We start from the raw sequence: 18,332 nt of genomic DNA, 5'->3' as shown, positions 1-18,332 counted from the left end.
AGGATAACTGGAACTGCTGCATCTCTCCAAAATGTTTAATTTAAAAGGATATTTTGAAATTCCTAGCATGATGCTGGTTCACCTCTTTTCCCAGGCACTTGATGCCTTTGGCCTTTTTCCTCAGTCAGGTGGCAAACCAGCTCTGTCTGGGGGCTCTTGGAGCTGCAGGTGGGGGTTTCTGCGATGGAATACTCCCCCTTGCATAAATATTTCCTCCCTATCAAACCAGGATGTCTGGGAGCCTGAGGACGATGCTCTAATAATTCTTAAACAAGCTTTTTTCAAGTTTTGAATTATTGCAATTCCGCACACCTGCCTCAATGTTCTGATACATTTTTGTATAGAGTGCTCTATTCACACATGTCTTGCTGGATATTTCAGCTGCTTCATGTTTTTGAAAAGCAATCTTGATGTGAGCCTTGGCCCAGTATACCTAAAGGAACGTCTCCAACCCCATCGTTCAGCACGGACAAAATTCAAAGTGTTGGTGCTAACCTTTAAAGCCCTAAATGGCCTCAACCCAGTCTACTTGAAATAGCATAGACTGGTGACTGCCGAGACCATATAACACCGGTCCTGGAAGACCTACATTGGCTCCCAGTACATTTCTGAGCACAATTCAAAGTGTTGGTGCTGACCTTTAAAGCCCTGAATGGCTTCAGCCCAGTATACTTGAAGGAGCATCTCCACTCCCATCACTCAGCTCGGATACTTTGGTCCAGCTCTGAGGGCCTTCTGGCAGTTCCCTCACTATGAGACGTGAGGTTACAGGGAACCAGGCAGAGGGCCTTCTTGGTTGTGGCGCCCGCCTTGTGGAATGCCCTCCCATCAGATGTCAAGGAAGTATCTGACTTTTAGAAGACATCTGAAGGCAGCCCTGTTTAGGGAAGTTTTTAATGTTTAATGTTTTATTCTGTTTTTAGTGTTCTGTGGGGAGCTGCCCAGAGTGGCTATGGAAACCCAACTAGAATGGCGGGGTATAAATAATAAAATTTATTATTATTATTATTATTATTATTATTATTATTATTATTATTATTAAAAGCATTACATGCCAATGGGGTCTCCCTCCTGCCAGCAACCATACTGCAGCACTTTCAGATGAAGTGGAAGGGAAGCCCCGCATAAAATGCATTGCGGAAATCCAAATGGCTTGGTGTCTGTTAGTGCTGGCTGCAGAGAATGCCATATGCCCCCAAACTGGATTGAGCATATTGCAGATATTAATATTGTGCAGCATGAAACAACTGGATACATACATACATTTTGGAATAAAAATTGTCTAGATCAGGGGTCGGCAACCTCTGGCCCATGGGTCGCAAGTGGTCCACGGGGGTCAGTTAAATGGCCCACGAGCTGCCACGAAACTGAGCCACCCACTCGGCGAATCCCCGCACGCTGCACTAAACCGACGCAGCGCGGAGTGGGGACTCGCTTCCGCAGTGCTGGAAGCAATCTCTGTGGGAATGAACTGGCCCAGGCGAGATAAACCTTGCCAACCCCTGGTCTAGACCCATTAGATTGATTCAAAACGTTACTTGCAGAACTTCCTTTGAAACAGAACAAAAAACAGTTGTACAATATCTTGTGCATGTCAAGCAGAGGCTCAGCATCTTATAAGAAGTAAAATAACTTATAATCAGAGCTGACAAACGTAGCTCTCTCTCTCTCTCTCAGGCTCCATTAGCTTGCACTCCAACCCCTAAGGCTGTTGAGGTCCTGGAGAGGCATCTCACTCTCATGGAGCCTGAACAAAGACTAAAGGCAATTCACTTCAAAATGGCAATTTAAAATAAATACATATGTATCATGATCTAAGGTTAAACACTCACATGTTAGCTAGCAGAGAACAACAACTGTTAATTATCAACCCATCAGGGAGCTGAGAAAGCACTTAGTATACTTCAGTGGAATTTCCCCAATTAAATGACAAAACACCTCAAGGACTAAAAGAGGAGTATATGCATCAATAGGAGTATAGCATCTAGATCAAGGGAAGTAATAGTGCCACTGTATTCTGCTCTGGTCAGACCTCACCTGGAGTACTGTGTCCAGTTCTGGGCACCACAGTTCAAGAAGGACACTGACAAACTGGAACGTGTCCAGAGGAGAGCAACCAAAATGGTCAAAGGCCTGAAAACGATGCCTTATGAGGAACGGCTAACGGAGCTGGGCATGTTTAGCCTGGAGAAGAGGAGGTTAAGGGGTGATATGATAGCCATGTTCAAATATATAAAAGGATGTCACATAGAGGAAGGAGAAAGGTTGTTTTCTGCTGCTCCAGAGAAGCGGACATGGAGCAATGGTTCCAAACTACAAGAAAGAAGATTCCACCTAAACATTAGGAAGAACTTCCTGACAGTAAGAGCTGTTCGACAGTGGAATTTGCTGCCAAGGAGTGTGGTGGAGTCTCCTTCTTTGGAGGTCTTTAAGCAGAGGCTTGACAACCATATGTCAGGAGTGCTCTGATGGTGTTTCCTGCTTGGCAAGAGGTTGGACTTGATGGCCCTGGTGGTCTCTTCCAGCTCTATGATTCTATGAGTACATGGAATGGGACCCGATTCCATGCATGTGCATGCTCACTTGCATGACCTTCACCTTTAAAGGCAAGCAGCCAGCCAGCAATCTCATCCCAGGCCAAGCACACACACACACACACACACACAACCCTGTATGATCTGCAACTTTTGCTCCCAGGCCAAGTTCAGGGCATTGCTTTCAATATATAACCTTGAGACCAGTTTCCCTGCAGGATCACCTTACCCCATGCTTCCCCAGAGTATGAAAGAAAGCACCTCTCTGTCTCCAGTTTAAAAGGCGTTGATGCTTTCCTCCCCAGGCTCAAACCGGCTGAAACTGACTGTCCTCTCAGAAGACAGGTTGCAGATGAAATGGAAAGAAACGGAAGGAAATGCCAACGGATACAAAGTTCGCGTGAAGCCCATGGCAGGTACATGGTGAGGAGGCCAGGGTGCGTTTCGTCCCAGAAAGATACAATGGTACCTTGGTTTGCAACCGTTTTGGATTACAGTCATACCTCGGGTCACAGCTGCTTCAGGTTGTGTTTTTTCGGGTTGCGGACTGCCAGAACCCGGAGGTTCCGGAACAGGTTACTTCCAGGTTTGGGCAGTTGTGCATGCGCAGAGGTGCCAAATCTCAACACGCACAAGCACAGACACGGGTTGCAAACGCTGTGGGTGGCGAATGTGAATCCTACACGGATCACGTTCGCGACCCGAGCATCCACTGTACAACCATTTCAGATTACAACCATGTGAAACTTGGAAGTGTGTGTCCCTTTTTTTGGATTACAACCCATTTTTTAAAATTACAACCCTTTTTTTGGGGGGGGGCGGGAGGCCCCATTGGCGATAGCAAGCCTTGGGTTACAACCTGTTTTGGTTTACAAACGAACCTCCAGAATGGATTATGGTTGTAAACCAAGGTACCACTGTACAAATCATGAACAGGGGGTGTGCATTTGTCTTTCACAACAAAGATGGTTGAGATTTACAAAAAACAAACAAACTTCCTGCAGCCAATCTGAAGCTGTGCCAGCGTCGCTGCCCGCCCAGAAGCCGTGCCAGCGTTGCGGAAGTCAGTCTCCACATGGCGAGGCGTCTGCAGCACGAGAGGACTGATCGAGCAGGCGGCAGGGTCTGTGGGCCAGATTTACAAGTCTGGGGGGCCGCATGCGGCCCCCAGGCTGTAGTTTGCTGACCCCTGGTATAGTGCATACACAGTTGTGGTCAATGGTGGAATGGCTCTGTGTTTCCAAAGTTTTTTCCTGTCCTCCTGGATCATTACCCCTCCTGTTTTTAATTCCGACAAGTTTGGAAAATATGCAGGCTTGTCATTCCAGCCCCTTGAGCTAATAATAATAATAGGTTTGCAATATCAGATACAAACTTCCTCTAGGTGCATTCCAAGACTTTCGTGGGTGCTACCGCATTCCTGATCCCTTGAGCACATTATCTGTGATGTAATTAACTCAGCTGCTTAATTGTGCTTGCCTTTAGAAAAAAAGCTGCTCACAAGACAGTGAGAAGTGTTCATAGTTTATATCCATCATGTTTGCTGTGGAATGAGAAAGCTAATGTGCTTATGAACATGAACATTGCAGCCTTAGGAGTGGTATGCCTCTGAGTAACATCTGCTTAGAACCTCTAAGTCCTTCTTGTGAGCTTCTTGTAGGCACCTAGTTGGACCCTGCAAGATTTCCTCTTCTATTCGCAAGTGCATAATCTAAGGAGGTAGGGTCTGTAGCTGTGGGATAACTCTTTTCCTTTTGATGCTTTGGAATATAGGAAGGGATGACCCAAAGAAGAGTTAATTATACTGACCAGGGTTGCAAAGGTTGGTTTATACTCTTTGCCTGGGATTTCTCCCAAAGCCAACGTCCAAAGCTTTAGGACCTTTATGAAAAAGCAGACAGAAGCTTCAGGTTCTAAGGTTAAGTCTGTGTACGTACTGCAGCCTTTGAAGCTCTGCGGTTTGGGGTTTTTTAAAAGCGCTTTTGTAGACATATCTGCAAGCTCTGCAGCAGGCTGAGCAGCTGTTAAATCATTGCCTTTTTGACACAAGGGGTACGTGCAGGTTTCACTGTTTCCTCCCCTTTCAATACCCACGGCACTCTTGTTTTACATTTCCCCCATCCCTTGAGAGTTTATTGATATGAAGTCTGGTAACTCAGGCTCCTCAGGTTACCTTGCACTCAGCATATGCCCAGAGGCTCCCTTCCCTTGTCTCATTAAGGTGACTTCATGACTGCATTCCTCCTTTGTTTTTTTGCAAGGCTCTCTGTGTATGCTCCTTCCCCTTTCAACACCCAACACATTTTTTAAATAAAAAATACTCCAAGTTGACTGATCCATCCAAAGTCCAATAGAACATACTGTGCAGCTTCACAACTGAACATCTCTTTTCTTTTGGCAAGACGCTCTGCATATGCTCATAGGTTGCCTGTTCAGGCTTTGGCTCCATGTTATACCAATGAATTCTATGGGGATCGTTGTGGTTTATTAAAGGGCAACATTCACCTCTCTTTTGCTAAAGTGGAACACTCAAAGTGGATGTGCCTCAAATCTCCCGCCATATAGAATCAGGCAATAGGTTACATAGAATTGCAGAGTTCGAAGGGGCCGACTCCCACAATCAAGAGTCAGGCAATATGTTCCTTGTTAAAAAAAAGTTCACGGTCTTCTCTTCCGGCTGCTCCAGGTGACTCTGAGCAGGAAGTCATGCTGAAAACCAAGACCGCCAAAGCGACGGTGGGAGGGTTGAGTCCCACGAAAGAGTATACCTTGCAGATCTACATCCTCAATGGTTCTCAAGAGGCCCTCTTTGTCAAGAGGAAATTTGTGAGTAAGTGTGGCTTTCACTCTCTTGATCTCTCGGTGCTGTGGACTGTGATGCTCAAGTCTTGGCTAGGGAGCAGTTTCAGGTCCAGAGCAGAACCAAGGCTGACTTAGCAGCACAGGGACAGAGTGGGGATCCTTGGATCAAACAAAATAAAAAAATCCCTTCCAGTAGCACCTTAGAGACCAGCTAAGTTTGTTACTGGTATGAGCTTTCATGTGCATGCACACTTCTGAAGAACTTCTCCCTCTGCATTTTAATGTTGTAATGTTTAATCTTGTTTTTAAGTTGCATTTTAATCAATTGTTTTTATACCTGGTGTTAGCCGCCCTGAGCTCGTTCTTGGATGGGAGGGCGGGGTATAAATAAAATTTATTATTCTTATTATTATAAAGAAGTGTGCATGCATACGAAAGCTCATACCAATAACAAACTTAGGTTAAACCACAGGCCCTAGGACTTGCTGATCAGAAGGTTGGCGGTTCGAATCTCCATGATGGGGTGAGCTTCTGTTGCGTGGTCCCAGCTCCTGCCAACCTAGCAGTTCGAAAGCACATCAGAGTGCAAGTAGATAAATAGGCACCACTCCGGCGGGAAGGTAAACGGCGTTTCCGTGTGCTGCTCTGGTTCGCCAGAAGCGGCTTAGTGGCCACATGACTGTACGCCGGCTCCCTCAGCCAATAAAGCAAGAGGAGTGCCACAACCCCAGAGTGGGCCATGACTGGACCTAATGGTCAGGGGTCCCTTTACCTTTTTAAGGTGCTACTGGAAGGAATTTTTTTATTTTGTTTCGACTACGGCAGACCTACACGGCTACCTACCTGTAACTAGAACTTGGATTAAACAAACAGAGTCGCTGCTTGAGAATTGGCCAATGAGGCAAAGCTCAGAGAGGAAAAATGGAAGCTGTAGTGTCTGCCACCCACTGGGATTGGTAGGGTGGAAGTGAGGGAGATAAGCCGTAGATGGGACCACAACAAATGGTGGGTGGAGCCAATTATTCTTGTTGGCCCCCATCCACCTCCCTGCTGGATTCTACAAGGGCAGCACTGGGACTGAGGAAGCTGTTAGGCAGCACTGCCCACTTGTTGTAAACTAGGAGGCAGGCAGGCAGGCAGGCGGGGGCTGACTGAGGTTGGCAAGGCAGTGCTCCATTGCCCATAATACACCAGGCTCCACTAGGTGGAAGCAGAATCCCGGTGCTAGGAATGGTCAAGAACCCCAAGCAAAGAATGTGTGAGGAGCACCTTCAAAATAGGGTGCTGTTCAGACCATGCCTGAGGGGAGTATTTATCAATGGCTGAGGTTTAGCAGAAGTGGAGCCAATGGAGGGGGAACATTGGGGAGCGCAGCTCCAGCCCTTTAGTCAGAGTGAGCCACCTCCCAAAAGAGCCAGTAAGTTTTTGTTTTCCAATGCTGCCACCACCGCTTTCGCCATTGCAGTTGAGGAGCTGAAGAACCTCTCCCAAGCCAGAAGTAACAGGAGGCAACCAACAGGCGCTCCAGAAAAGGCAGAGGCGCCTTTAGAGACCCCAGCAGCTGAATACACCCTGGAGGCTGAGGCCACTTCACCACCTGCCCGCAGTGACACACCAACCGTGATAAGTATGTGGAGAGGTCAAAGAGGAAAGCGGGTTTGAACGACACCTGGGCTGAAGGGTTCAAGAATTGGATATTCGGCTGACATTTGGGGGAGAGGGTGGAAAGGAGGGGAGTCACATTTTCCTTGCTTTTTTACATTTTAGGGAAGCAGGCAGGCTATCTTGGAGAGGTGAGGCAAAACTCACCATTACCTATTTTACCCCATGAATGCTGGCGGCCATTTTGTTTTCCGGTTGGATTTTTTATTATTATTGTTATTGTTGTTATTATTTATGACTTTATGTCATGGCACAGCATCGTCGAGAGGTATTTCTGGAAAACAAAATGCCAGCAGCCAAGAGAGAGGCGTTTTTCTTCCACAATTTGCCCCAACTTCCCCTGAAAATCACTTCAAAACCGGCATGCCGTCCAAAGATTGTCCGTTCCTGTGTGGGATAACTCTTTTTCTTTTGATGCTTTGGGAAACAGGAAGGGAAGAGCCAGAGAAGAGGCGGCAAAAAGCCATTTCCAAAGGGGCCAGCGAATATTTGCCAAATGCCGAGCTGACTGTGATGTCAACGGCACCAACAACCCTGAAGACGACTCTGTCAAGCCTAGCAGAATTTGAAATGGACTATCTGGCCCGAGAGAAAACAACCAGAGAAAGCTCACGGAGAGGTGAGGTTTGTTTCCTAGGCTCCTGTTTTTTCAAGTGTAACTCTTATGTGTCTAGAGAACATCCAGCTCTAAAAGTCCTCATATGAGCTTTTGACGTAAAATCGATGAGTCGTATGGGAGCTCAATGGTCACTTAGTCAACCCTCTGGCAATCTACTCCTACAGAATCCCTCCCAAGTCACATCATCCTGCATTGATGTTCTCCTGTGGTCCCCCTTACTGCATCCTGGGTAGCTGCAGTTTTAGTGAGCCCTGGGGTAGCTCAGTCGGTAGAGCACGAGGCTCTTAATCTCAGGGTCGTGGGTTTGAGCCCCACGTTGGACAACGATTCCTGAATTGCAGGGGGTTGTATATATCACCCAAAGGCAGTTTGAAGTCAATATGGGACCTTGTGGTCCCATACAGTTCTAGGATCTATACTTTCAGCTCTTTTAGTAAGTGCACCTGGTATTCAGGAACATGCGTTAATCCCTTATTACCTGCCATACCTGGAAGAAAAAGCCAACCCGTCAACATGCAGGCTAGAGGGCAGGTTAACGCACGTGGTTTGGAAGGCACAATCTGGAAAGAGACTGGATCTGATAAAGAGAAATCACCGGAATAATTTCAGCCCAAGGGGCTAAATGATAGTTAACATTGCACTAGGCAATCACGCAAGCCCTGCTGGGATAAAGAGACAAAGAGCTGGATTAGAGCGGTGACAGAATTGACCTGACAGCACACACAAAAATCACATCACGGCAGATTCCCTAAGAGGTCTTTGTTTCAGGAGGTTGCCATATTGCCCCTGGCGCACCGGTGGTCTACGCGCAATGCGAGCTGGTGCTTGATTAAGAGCAATCTGTCATCATTATTTGAATCTAATTTTCTGCTCTCCATTTGGGGTGTGTGGGTGCATTTCCATCTGTGATAAGCCATTTCACGAATGTCCCAGTCAAAGCCACATGCCTAATCCCTAACTGCTCTTCCACATACCTGAAAGGCCGTATAGGGGGATGAGGAACCTGTGGTCCTCTAGATGTTGGTGGACTTCAGATTAGGGCTGGGCGATATCTGGTTTTCAACATCATGATGTATCACCAGCTAAATTTCTGAACATCTGAAATAAGGATGGAGCTATGTAGAAGCATTGAGTGGCTTCACGGTTTTCCCCACACTGTGATTTTTGCATAGCACCCATCCCATGATGCACAATATATTGCCAGGTCAAAAATTATGAACTTGATATCACAGTATGGACTTCAAACTGCCTTTGGATTATATATCAATATATTGCCCAGGTCTAATTCAGATCCCACCACCCATGGATCTTGGCCACACTGGGATGAGGCCAGGGCCGGATTTAGGTTTGATGAGGCCCTAACTACTGAAGGTAATGGGGCCCCTTATATGTCCAGCTGTCCTTTGTCAACAACAAATTGCCGTTGTTTTTTGTGTTGAATATATGCTATATATATGGTAATTTATGGACCTAATAAGTATCTAAAGCCATTTGCACATAACAAAAAATGTATTATATCAAAGTAATTGTTGAACTGAAATACAATTAAGAAGAAATATATTAATAGTGAAAAATAATTAAGAAGAAGTATGTTAATAGTGAAATAATTATGAAGCTCTAACTTAAAATGTTAGAATCTAGAATCTTGCTATAAAACAAAATAATAATAGGTATAAATATATGATGCGAACTACTAATAATTATAAATAGCAGAATGTAGGCACCCTATATATAGAAATGAGCAAACCGGTGATATTTTAGGGAGCAGGCTAGCAGGCGGGGGCCATGACTTACATCATAGGAGCCTACACAACACAAAACACTGTTGCTGTATGTGGGTTTTATTTTATTTCTTTTTTATCTTATATTTTGCAAATGTATATCCATTTCCCCCCTTTTACATGTTTTGGGGCCCCCAAGAGAGTGGGGCTCTAAGCTATAGCTTGTTTAGTGTATACAGTGGTACCTTGGGTTAAAAATTTAATTCGTTCCGGAGGTCCGTCCTTTACCTGAAACTGTTCTTAATCTGAGGCACCACTTTAGTTAATGGGACCTCCCACTGCCACTACTGCCGTGCAATTTCTGTTCTCATCCTGAAGCAAAGTTCTTAACCCAAGGTACTATTTCTGGGTTAGCAGAGTCTGTAACCTGAAGTGTCTGTAACCTGAGGTACCACTGTATGTAAATCTGACACTGGGTGGAGTGAGTTGGACATCTAGAACCTACATGTTCCTTATTCATGCTCTACAGCAAAGGTTGGTGTGCCAGAGATCACAGCACCTCTGTAGGTGCTTCCAGAGAAGAAGAAGAAGAGGAGTTTGGATTTGATATCCCGCTTTATCACTACCCTAAGGTGTCTCACGCGGGTGGCGCTGTGGGTTAAACCACAGAGCCTAGGACTTGCCGATCGGAAGATCGGCGGTTTGAATCCCCGCAACGGGGTGAGCTCCTGTTCCTCGGTCCCTGCTCCTGCCAACCTAGCAGTTCGAAAGCTTGTCAAAGTGCAAGTAGATAAATAGGTACCACTCCGGCGGGAAGGTAAATGGCGTTTCCGTGCACTGCTCTAGCCACATGACCCGGAAGCTGTACGCCGGCTCCCTCGGCCAATAAAGCGAGATGAGCGCTGCAACCCCAGAGTCGGCTATGACTGGACCTAATGGTGAGGGGACCCTTTACCTTTACTAAGGTGTCTCAAAGTGGCTAACAATCTCCTTTCCCTTCCACCCCCACAACAAACACTCTGTCAGGTGAGTGAGGCTGAGAGACTTCAGAGAAGTGTGACTAGCCCAAGATCACCCAGCAGCTGCATGTGGAGGAGCGGAGATGCGAACCCGGTTCCCCAGATTATGAGTCTACCGCTCTTAACCAGTACACCACACTGGCTCTCAGTGGATAGGTTTTGGGTTGCTACTCTTCCTGTGAAGGTTAACTACACTTGGAGTTTCAGGTTCTTTTCATTCTCATATTTAAATGAGGAGCACACCTATGCACCCCCTTTCTCAACCCACCCTCTCGCCACAGTTTCTCACTTTCATTGCGACACCTCTGCAATGACCGACATTGTCCTGCTCGTTGACGGATCCTGGAGCATCGGGAGAAACAACTTTGGGCTCATTCGAGGATTCCTGGCTGGTTTGGTTGCACCTTTCAACATCGCTCAGGACAAGATAAGAGTGGGTGAGGAGCCGCTGTGTGCGGGGAACATTTTCATAGCGGGATAATTAGGGCCAGAGATGCCAGCTTGCGAGGGCAATGAGGGTCAGGGACGTCACGTGCCTAAGCATCTCACCTCCCTTCCTGTGCTGGGCAGAAGCTTCCTGGGCTTTCGGAAGGAGGCATCAAGGAAACATTTAGGGTTCTCCCCTAGTCCACTGACCGCACACCACTGGTGAGGAGCTTTTACTCTGCCAAGTATCCCAGTTCAGAGACAATGCAAAACATTGCATCCTTTTTCTATGGGAATCAGGGCTACCTAATGGTTAGCTGAACCAAAGCCTTCTTTATCTTTCTTGTTTCCAAAAAAAATAATAATTAAAAAAAATGTTATTGCAGAAAATATGGTCATATTCAAATACAGAACATAGCCACAAAATTAAAAGTTAGATAAAATCTCGGTAATACAAGCCATAGGAGGGAAACCTGTCCGTTTCAATGTCTCATTTTTCCACCTTTAGATTCACTTCCTACATTTTTGCATCTGTTTGCTTTTTAAAGTTTTAATTCTCAGCATTTCAGTGCATATTCTTCCTGGTACATATGTTTTGGCAAGCACCTCTCCCAATATAATGTATTTTTGTATGCTATTTTCACTAATAAATGTATTTTTGTACACATTTCTTTTGTGGGGGAGGCTTGGAAAACCTCTATCACAAAATTTTGAGAGGTTCAAATTTTGAAGGATGGAATTTTGGTTCACTGAAGTTCAAATGAGATAGGTTCACACTGAAATGCAAAACTGAACCGAATTCCTTCCTTGTTCCAAAGTGACAGGGTGTTAAAAATACATAGAAATATCAAAGGTAAGGGAAAAGGACAAAAAATGAAGGCCTACAGACTTAATTTGTAGTGCAATCTGATGCATGTCAACTTAACGTAAGACCTGATACAAAACATCTAGCATCTGAAATATAAAATTGAGCAGCAACTTCTAGATACAGATAGCTTGTCATAATGTCTTATTGGAAATGAACTTGCAAACAGCTACTCTAGCTGATTTTAATTTTAAAAACTGTTTTAAATAGTTGATTCTATCTGTTTTTACCAATAATTTTATTGTTTTATTATTTTTGTAAACCACGTTGAGAGTTTTTGTCTGTTATTTTTTTTAACAATTAGGGAGTATATAAAATTTTATGAAATAAATGAATACAATAATAGTGCTCTGAGCAAAAATATAATTAACTGAGAGCTCAGCCTGCTCATCAAACTACAGTTACTAGAATTCTATGAATGCAGACATGGCATTTGTTCATATAGTAGTTTTGGACCCAACAAAAATAGAGATGGAGACATTTCAGTCTATACTAGGCTTTAAACCTAGAAACTTCAAATACTTTTTCTTGTTCCTCTCTGTAATACCCCTATGAGATAGGTCCATGTTGCTCCTGTCTTGCAAATGATGAACTAGAAGTCACAGACAGGGACTTCCCGCAAGGCCACCGGGAAAAACCACAACAATTTTCCATCTTTTACAACCAAAGCCAGAATTCTGTCTCCACAGCGCCCCCTGCAGGCTTGTTCTCTGACCACTTCCTGTTGGCTTCCTTGTCCCCTTCCAGCCTTATCCCAGTACAGCAGTGACCCGCGTACAGAATGGGACCTGAATACATATTCCACCCGGGATGAGGTGTTAGAGGCCCTGAGGAGCTTGCAGTATAAAGGAGGCAACACATTCACAGGTAAAGCCCGCTGCCTCTCTGGGTCAGGTGGAGCAGCCGGTTAGGCATCAACAGAAAAAGAAAAGAGGATTTGCATCATACCCTCCCCACCCTAAAAAAGGATTTGCATAATATTTGCATATTGCTATTTATGTGTATTGACACAGATTTGGAAATAATTCACTGGGGAACATTTTTTTCCCATCATTTCTGTTGCATGAGATTTTTCAACTGTTCTTATATGTTCTTTCAATGCTGATTTCAAATGTTTACACATTTTTGTCTACTTGAAGAAGCCATGGTCCGATCTGAAAAATACAAATATTTAGGTTACAAAACTATAAGAAATAAAGAAATGTTAAGTTTGCAAAACAATAATTACCATGTGGTTAGGGTAGATCAACGTGTCAGTGTCAGAAATTGAAAGACAACTATAGCACGTACACGAAAATCGATTTCAGATTTGAAATCAGCATTGAAAGAACATATAAGAACAGTTGAAAAATCTCATGCAACAGGAAATGGAAAAAAAAATTGTTCCCCAGTATACTCTGTATCCCAAGGGAATACATTTTTTTGCATACCTCCACCTATACATAGATATACATGTCATTTTCAATGCTATACATGTCATGTTCAATGCTATATAAGTCACTTACATTTATACTCATATTGTGCTACTTTGGATACGTGTTTAATAAAATACTGAATTCTTGCATTGTGGAAAACAAAAGATTATGGTGAAAAGTGAAAAACATGAATTGCAAAAAAACCCTAGAGCTTACAGAACAAAACCAACTTCAGATATGAAATCAGCACATCGAAAATAGGTTAGAACAACTGCAGGTGTCAATGCAACAAAAATTTTGTTTCCCAGTGTTATTGTAACATAATGACCGCTCCCCGCTTAAAACGGAGAGCGCCCTTTGCATGGACGCGCGCAGCCCCTAGATCTGGAGCGGCTCCAACAGCATAGGCTTGGTTTGCCTTCCCTCAGGTGGGATACCTGGAGGTCTCCGCCTACCTCAGTCAGTTGTCCAATCCCACCTGGGGGAAGCGTTGCCAAGGAGACCAGGCCAGGTATGGGAGGGATTACCTGCCCACACAATAGAGGGAGGATCTTACCTGGGAATCCTCACTTGGCTCCAGAGCTTCTCCCACCCTACCCACCATCAGTTAATGTCTTATATGCAGGTTAACTTTTCTTCACAGGTTTTGCAGGTTAACTTTTCTTCACAGGTATGCGGGCGCTGCTACGTTAAGGTCGCTGTTAAAGGGCCGGAAAGGAATTTCCCTGCATTGGCAGGTTTCGCCTTTCCCATAGCAAAATGTCACAACTTTGGCGGTATCAGGCCTTGGGAGGAATCCTTTACTCCATCTTCCTCTTTGCGGCGGCGATACCAGGGTTCCCCGTTAAAGGGCTTTCTGAAGGGAGGCTTTGACCGTACGCCGAAAGGTCGTCATTGCTTTCCCCAGCGGTGCCGGCGTAACGGGGGCGGCTATCTCTGCTTGAACATATGTTCTCCAGAACCGCCCCATCCCCCCACACACACTGGATAACCCTGATGCTCTCTAGGTCCCCGGCTGGGGACTGGGGAGGGAGAACGCCCAATGCCTGAGCCAAGGTCTACCCACATTTGAAATTTAATAAAGTTGTGGCCAATTTAATCCCATAGCACGTTGTCTTGAGTCGTTATTCCACATGACGGGGGGGGGGGACCACACGGGATCTGGGGACTCCGCCTGTCCACGCAAACAGAAATACAGTGCATTGCACCATAGTGGGCAAGATGTCACTCACAGCTCCATGATAAGATGGAGAGCACATGAAGGGAGAAATTGAGTGTTGCTCAGTATGGCACTTCCAATTCTTCCTTGCCTCCTCTAAGCTTTTGTTTAACCATGTCAGTCCCCCCAACCCAAGCCTTCTGCCTTTCATCTTTTCTCTTTTCAAGGACTGGCGCTGACGCATGTCCTGGAACAGAACCTGAGGCCCGAAGCTGGAGCGCGGCCAGAAGCCCCCAAGCTGATCATTCTCTTGACTGATGGCAAATCTCAGGATGATGCCAGTCCGTCCGCCCAGACCTTGAAGGATATGGGAATAGAGATATTTGCTGTTGGTGAGTTCATGTCTTCTGATTTGTTTTTTCAAAGTGTTGGTGCTGACCTTGAAAGCCCTAAACGACCTCAGCCCAGTATACCTGAAGGAGCATCTCCGCTCCCAGACACCGAGGTCCAGCTCTGAGGGCCTTCTGGCAGTTCCCTCACTGCGAGAAGCAAAGCTACAGGGAACCAGGCAGAGGGCCTTCTCAGTAGTGGCTCCCGTCTTGTGGAACGCCCTCCCATCAGATGTCAAGGAAATAAACAACTATTTGACTTTTAGAAGACATCTGAAGGGAAGTTTTTGCATGTTTGATGTTTTATCGTGCTTTCAATATTCTGTTGGGAGCTGTCCGGATGGGTGGGGTATAAATAAATTATTATTAATTATTATTATTATTATTATTATTATTATTATTATTATTATTATTAGTTATTATTTGCAATTTAAATTGGCATGGGAAATGTCAAGAACTGGAGACTTTTCATTCTTCCTGAATGCTTTAGAATTATAGTACCAAAAAGACTCTTCGCCAGACCCTCTGTTGCCATCTCATACTGACAGCCCTGCTAACCATTAGCCATTACATCACAGGGCCCTTGCATGCAAGCGAAACACACACAAGGACTGTTGAGCGGGGTAGCATGGCAGCAGTGAGAGCTCCCATTTTGGAGGGCGCCATTCTGGAGCCCTTAGAGCAGGCACCCCCAAACTCAGCCCTCCAGATATTCTGGGACTACAATTCCCATCATCCCTGACCACTGGTCCTGTTAGCTAGGGATGATGGGGGTTGTAGTCCCAAAACATCTGGAGGGCCGAGTTTGGGGATGCCTGCCTTAGAGTATTCTTTTCTAGACTTTTCTCATCCTCTTTGGGCTCTGGAGAGGGTCTCCCCACGAACCACAAGGACTTTCGAGCTCTCTTCCACCATTTTAGGTTAGAAAAAATTGAATTAGTTATTTCCTGGCTCTGCACATATACACAGTCATGTGCGAATCAGTTTTGCGTAAGTGGGCGGAATGCCTGTATACATTTTTGGGTGTTCCAGGCACATTTCATACAGTGTATTCTTATACTCACCATGGCACTGTAAGTATTATCAGTCACATAGTGTAGATCAGGGTTTCCCAAACTCAGGTCTCCAGCTGATTTTGGACTACTGCTCCCATCATCCCTGATCACTGGTTCTGCTAGCTAGTGTGATGTCCTGGGATTTGGACTCGGAGGCTGAACCTGAGGGATCCCAGCCTGCACAGGATTCACCGCCTCCAGAACCAGCTGAGCTGGGGCTGGGGCATGAGCCTGAAGGGCCCTCACCTGTGCTGGATCCTCAGGTGCAGGCACCAGCTGAATCCGCTCTGGCTCCGGAGGTGATCGAGGACCCATTGCCTGCAGGTGCTCCACTCTCAGCCCTGTCAGGGGAAGCTGAGGTTGCCTCTGGGTCCGGTAACCCTCCAGCCTTTCCTGAACTGCAGAGGCTCAGGGCAGAGAGGCGGAGGGAACTAAGTTCCCATAGGAGGAGTGCTCACCTCCAGGCCAGGAGAGGCGAGTCACCTGTGGACTGGGGCCGCCCTATGCCTCAGGGCAGATAAAAGCCAGCCAGCCCCAGTCCCAAGTTGTGGGAGCAATGTTGTTGGTAGCCAGTTCTGGCCTGCACCCTGTCCTGCTGGATCTCCTGACCTCACCTGACTCCCTGCCTTGGACCCAGCTTCAGCTTTGACGGACGGCCTCAATACTGAGTCCCTTGACCTTGGACTGGACTCGCACCTCACCTCACAGAAACTCACGGAACCAGCACAGCTCGGGATGATGGAAGTTGTAGTCCAGCAACAGTTGCAAGCCCAAGTTTAGGAAACCTGTTGTAGATGGAGGGAAGGCTCAGAGAGAGTGTTGTGCCAAAGGTCAGCTAGGTGAGTTTGTGGCAGAGAAACCATTCGATGCAGGATGTCTCAATTCATGACTCTTACTGCTCAGCTGTCAAGTCGTTTGTCCACCTGGTACCTACTTAATTTGCACATGGGGTTTACTTTGATTTCCTAGGGGTGAAAAATGCAGACGAGGCAGAGTTGCGCCATGTGGCCTCCGAACCTTTGGAACTGACGGTGTACAATGTGCTGGATTTCCCTCTGCTCAGCTCTCTGGCCGGCCGGCTCACCCGGGTCTTGTGTTCCCGGATCAAGGAGATGAATAAGGAAGAGAACACAGGTGATGTGAACACCACTTCCTTGTTGGGTTTCACGTCTTCTAAGGGAGACTCCACACCATCAGTGTTTTGTGGGACAGATTCAAGCACATATCCAGAAATCTAAGGTAAAGGGGACCCCTGACCATTAGGTCCAGTCGTGACCGACTTTGGGGTTGAGGCGCTCATCTCGCTTTATTGGCCAAGGGAGCCGGCGTACAGCTTCCGGGTCATGTGGCCAGCATGACTAAACCGCTTCTGGCGAACCAGAGCAGCACACAGAAAAGCTGTTTACCTTCCTGCAGGAGCGGTGCCTATTTATCTACTTGCACTTTGACGTGCTTTCAAACTGCTAGGTTGGCAGGAGCAGGGACCGAGCAATGGGAGCTCACCCCATCACGGGGATTCGAACCGCCGACCTTCTGATTGGCAGGCCCTAGGCTCTGTGGAAATCTAGTTTTGTGAAATTAAAACAGATTCACAGGCCCTGTCACCCTAGCACAGCAACTCCGCTTTAAAAAGGAAGCAGACTTTTTAAAGGAAATTTAAATCACACAGGGATATGCATTGAAAAGTCTGGGGGTGGACACAGGGCTAATAGAAAGACATGTAAACGCCTTGCAAGCAAACAAGGGTGAATGCAGGAGGAATGTTCATTCACCCTTCAAACAAATCAGAACAAATGCTCAATATTGACTGGTTGGTTGATTGAGTGCTTAGATTTCTGACTTGCCCTTTACCATAAGGTCCTAGGGTGGGTTGCAACAGTAAAATATACCATTATAAAACAAATGAAGACCAGTTATAATCTAATTTGGTGGGAACAAATTGGAATGAATGCTTAATTGTCTGGAGGAACCCTTAGACAATTCTTTCTTACAAAACCTTCTCTGCTTGAAGTTCCTCAATGAGAGTCTACCACCCTTCTAGGCCATTGGTTCCATTGCGTGGCGAGTTCCTGCCTCCCCCTGGTGGAAATAAAGACACATGACTCAATTATTTAGGTCAAAGAGCTAAAAACGGCCGCAACTTTATTGGTTACATGTAATGAGCGGTATTGGCTTAGGCATTGGTCCTAACGACTATCTGGCTTCAGCCTGATTGCTTGAAGACAGGGAAGGGTTAACCACCAGTAGGGAGAGTCCTGCTGATGCACATCAACTAGGAGCTCCCCCGCGGTCACCGCTTGGGGGCGTGCCTTAGGTCCTCATCTCCATAGGCTTTGAACAGGGCCACGCCCCCCAGAATCCTTTATTGGCCTACCCTTCAATATATGGGGCAGGTGATGGAGCTCCCTCCCCTCTTCCATCTACAGAGCAATACCAATGTTTAACCGCCAATACCAAGAAAGCTGTGACGATTTGCTACGAGGTAGGCGAAAACCAAGTGGCTGGTGCCAATTTGCCAAGTGGAAAAAATTCCTACCAGGCCCCTCAACGGCGACCAACTGAGGTCCATAACAATGTCGGAAAGAAAACCTAAAGGGCAGGAGGGTGGGAAACCGGAGCAGCTGAAGCGGCCAAAATAGGGAGATCCCCGGCCACGCGAGTGCTAA

At 46.1% G+C, this 18,332-nt stretch overlaps 1 protein-coding gene across 1 annotated transcript in view; it reads left to right on the top strand.

The window, feature by feature from the left end:
* Window positions 1–18,332, top strand: part of COL20A1 (collagen type XX alpha 1 chain) — a 135,701-nt gene that overhangs the window by 20,649 nt on the left and 96,720 nt on the right. Inside the window, exons 3-10 of the mRNA XM_081916618.1 lie at window positions 2,840–2,950; window positions 5,221–5,364; window positions 6,802–6,963; window positions 7,429–7,617; window positions 10,639–10,794; window positions 12,396–12,515; window positions 14,450–14,614; window positions 16,636–16,800. Coding sequence (XP_081772744.1) covers window positions 2,840–2,950; window positions 5,221–5,364; window positions 6,802–6,963; window positions 7,429–7,617; window positions 10,639–10,794; window positions 12,396–12,515; window positions 14,450–14,614; window positions 16,636–16,800 — 1,212 coding nt within the window. The remainder of the gene's footprint in view (window positions 1–2,839; window positions 2,951–5,220; window positions 5,365–6,801; window positions 6,964–7,428; window positions 7,618–10,638; window positions 10,795–12,395; window positions 12,516–14,449; window positions 14,615–16,635; window positions 16,801–18,332) is intronic.

This window comes from Podarcis melisellensis (assembly GCF_964234715.1).
Source record: "Podarcis melisellensis genome assembly, chromosome: 6".
NCBI classification, from domain to species: Eukaryota; Metazoa; Chordata; class Lepidosauria; order Squamata; family Lacertidae; genus Podarcis; species Podarcis melisellensis.
The sequence above is the reverse complement of the archived record's forward strand: the minus strand, read 5'-3'. Positions and strand labels throughout refer to the sequence as shown.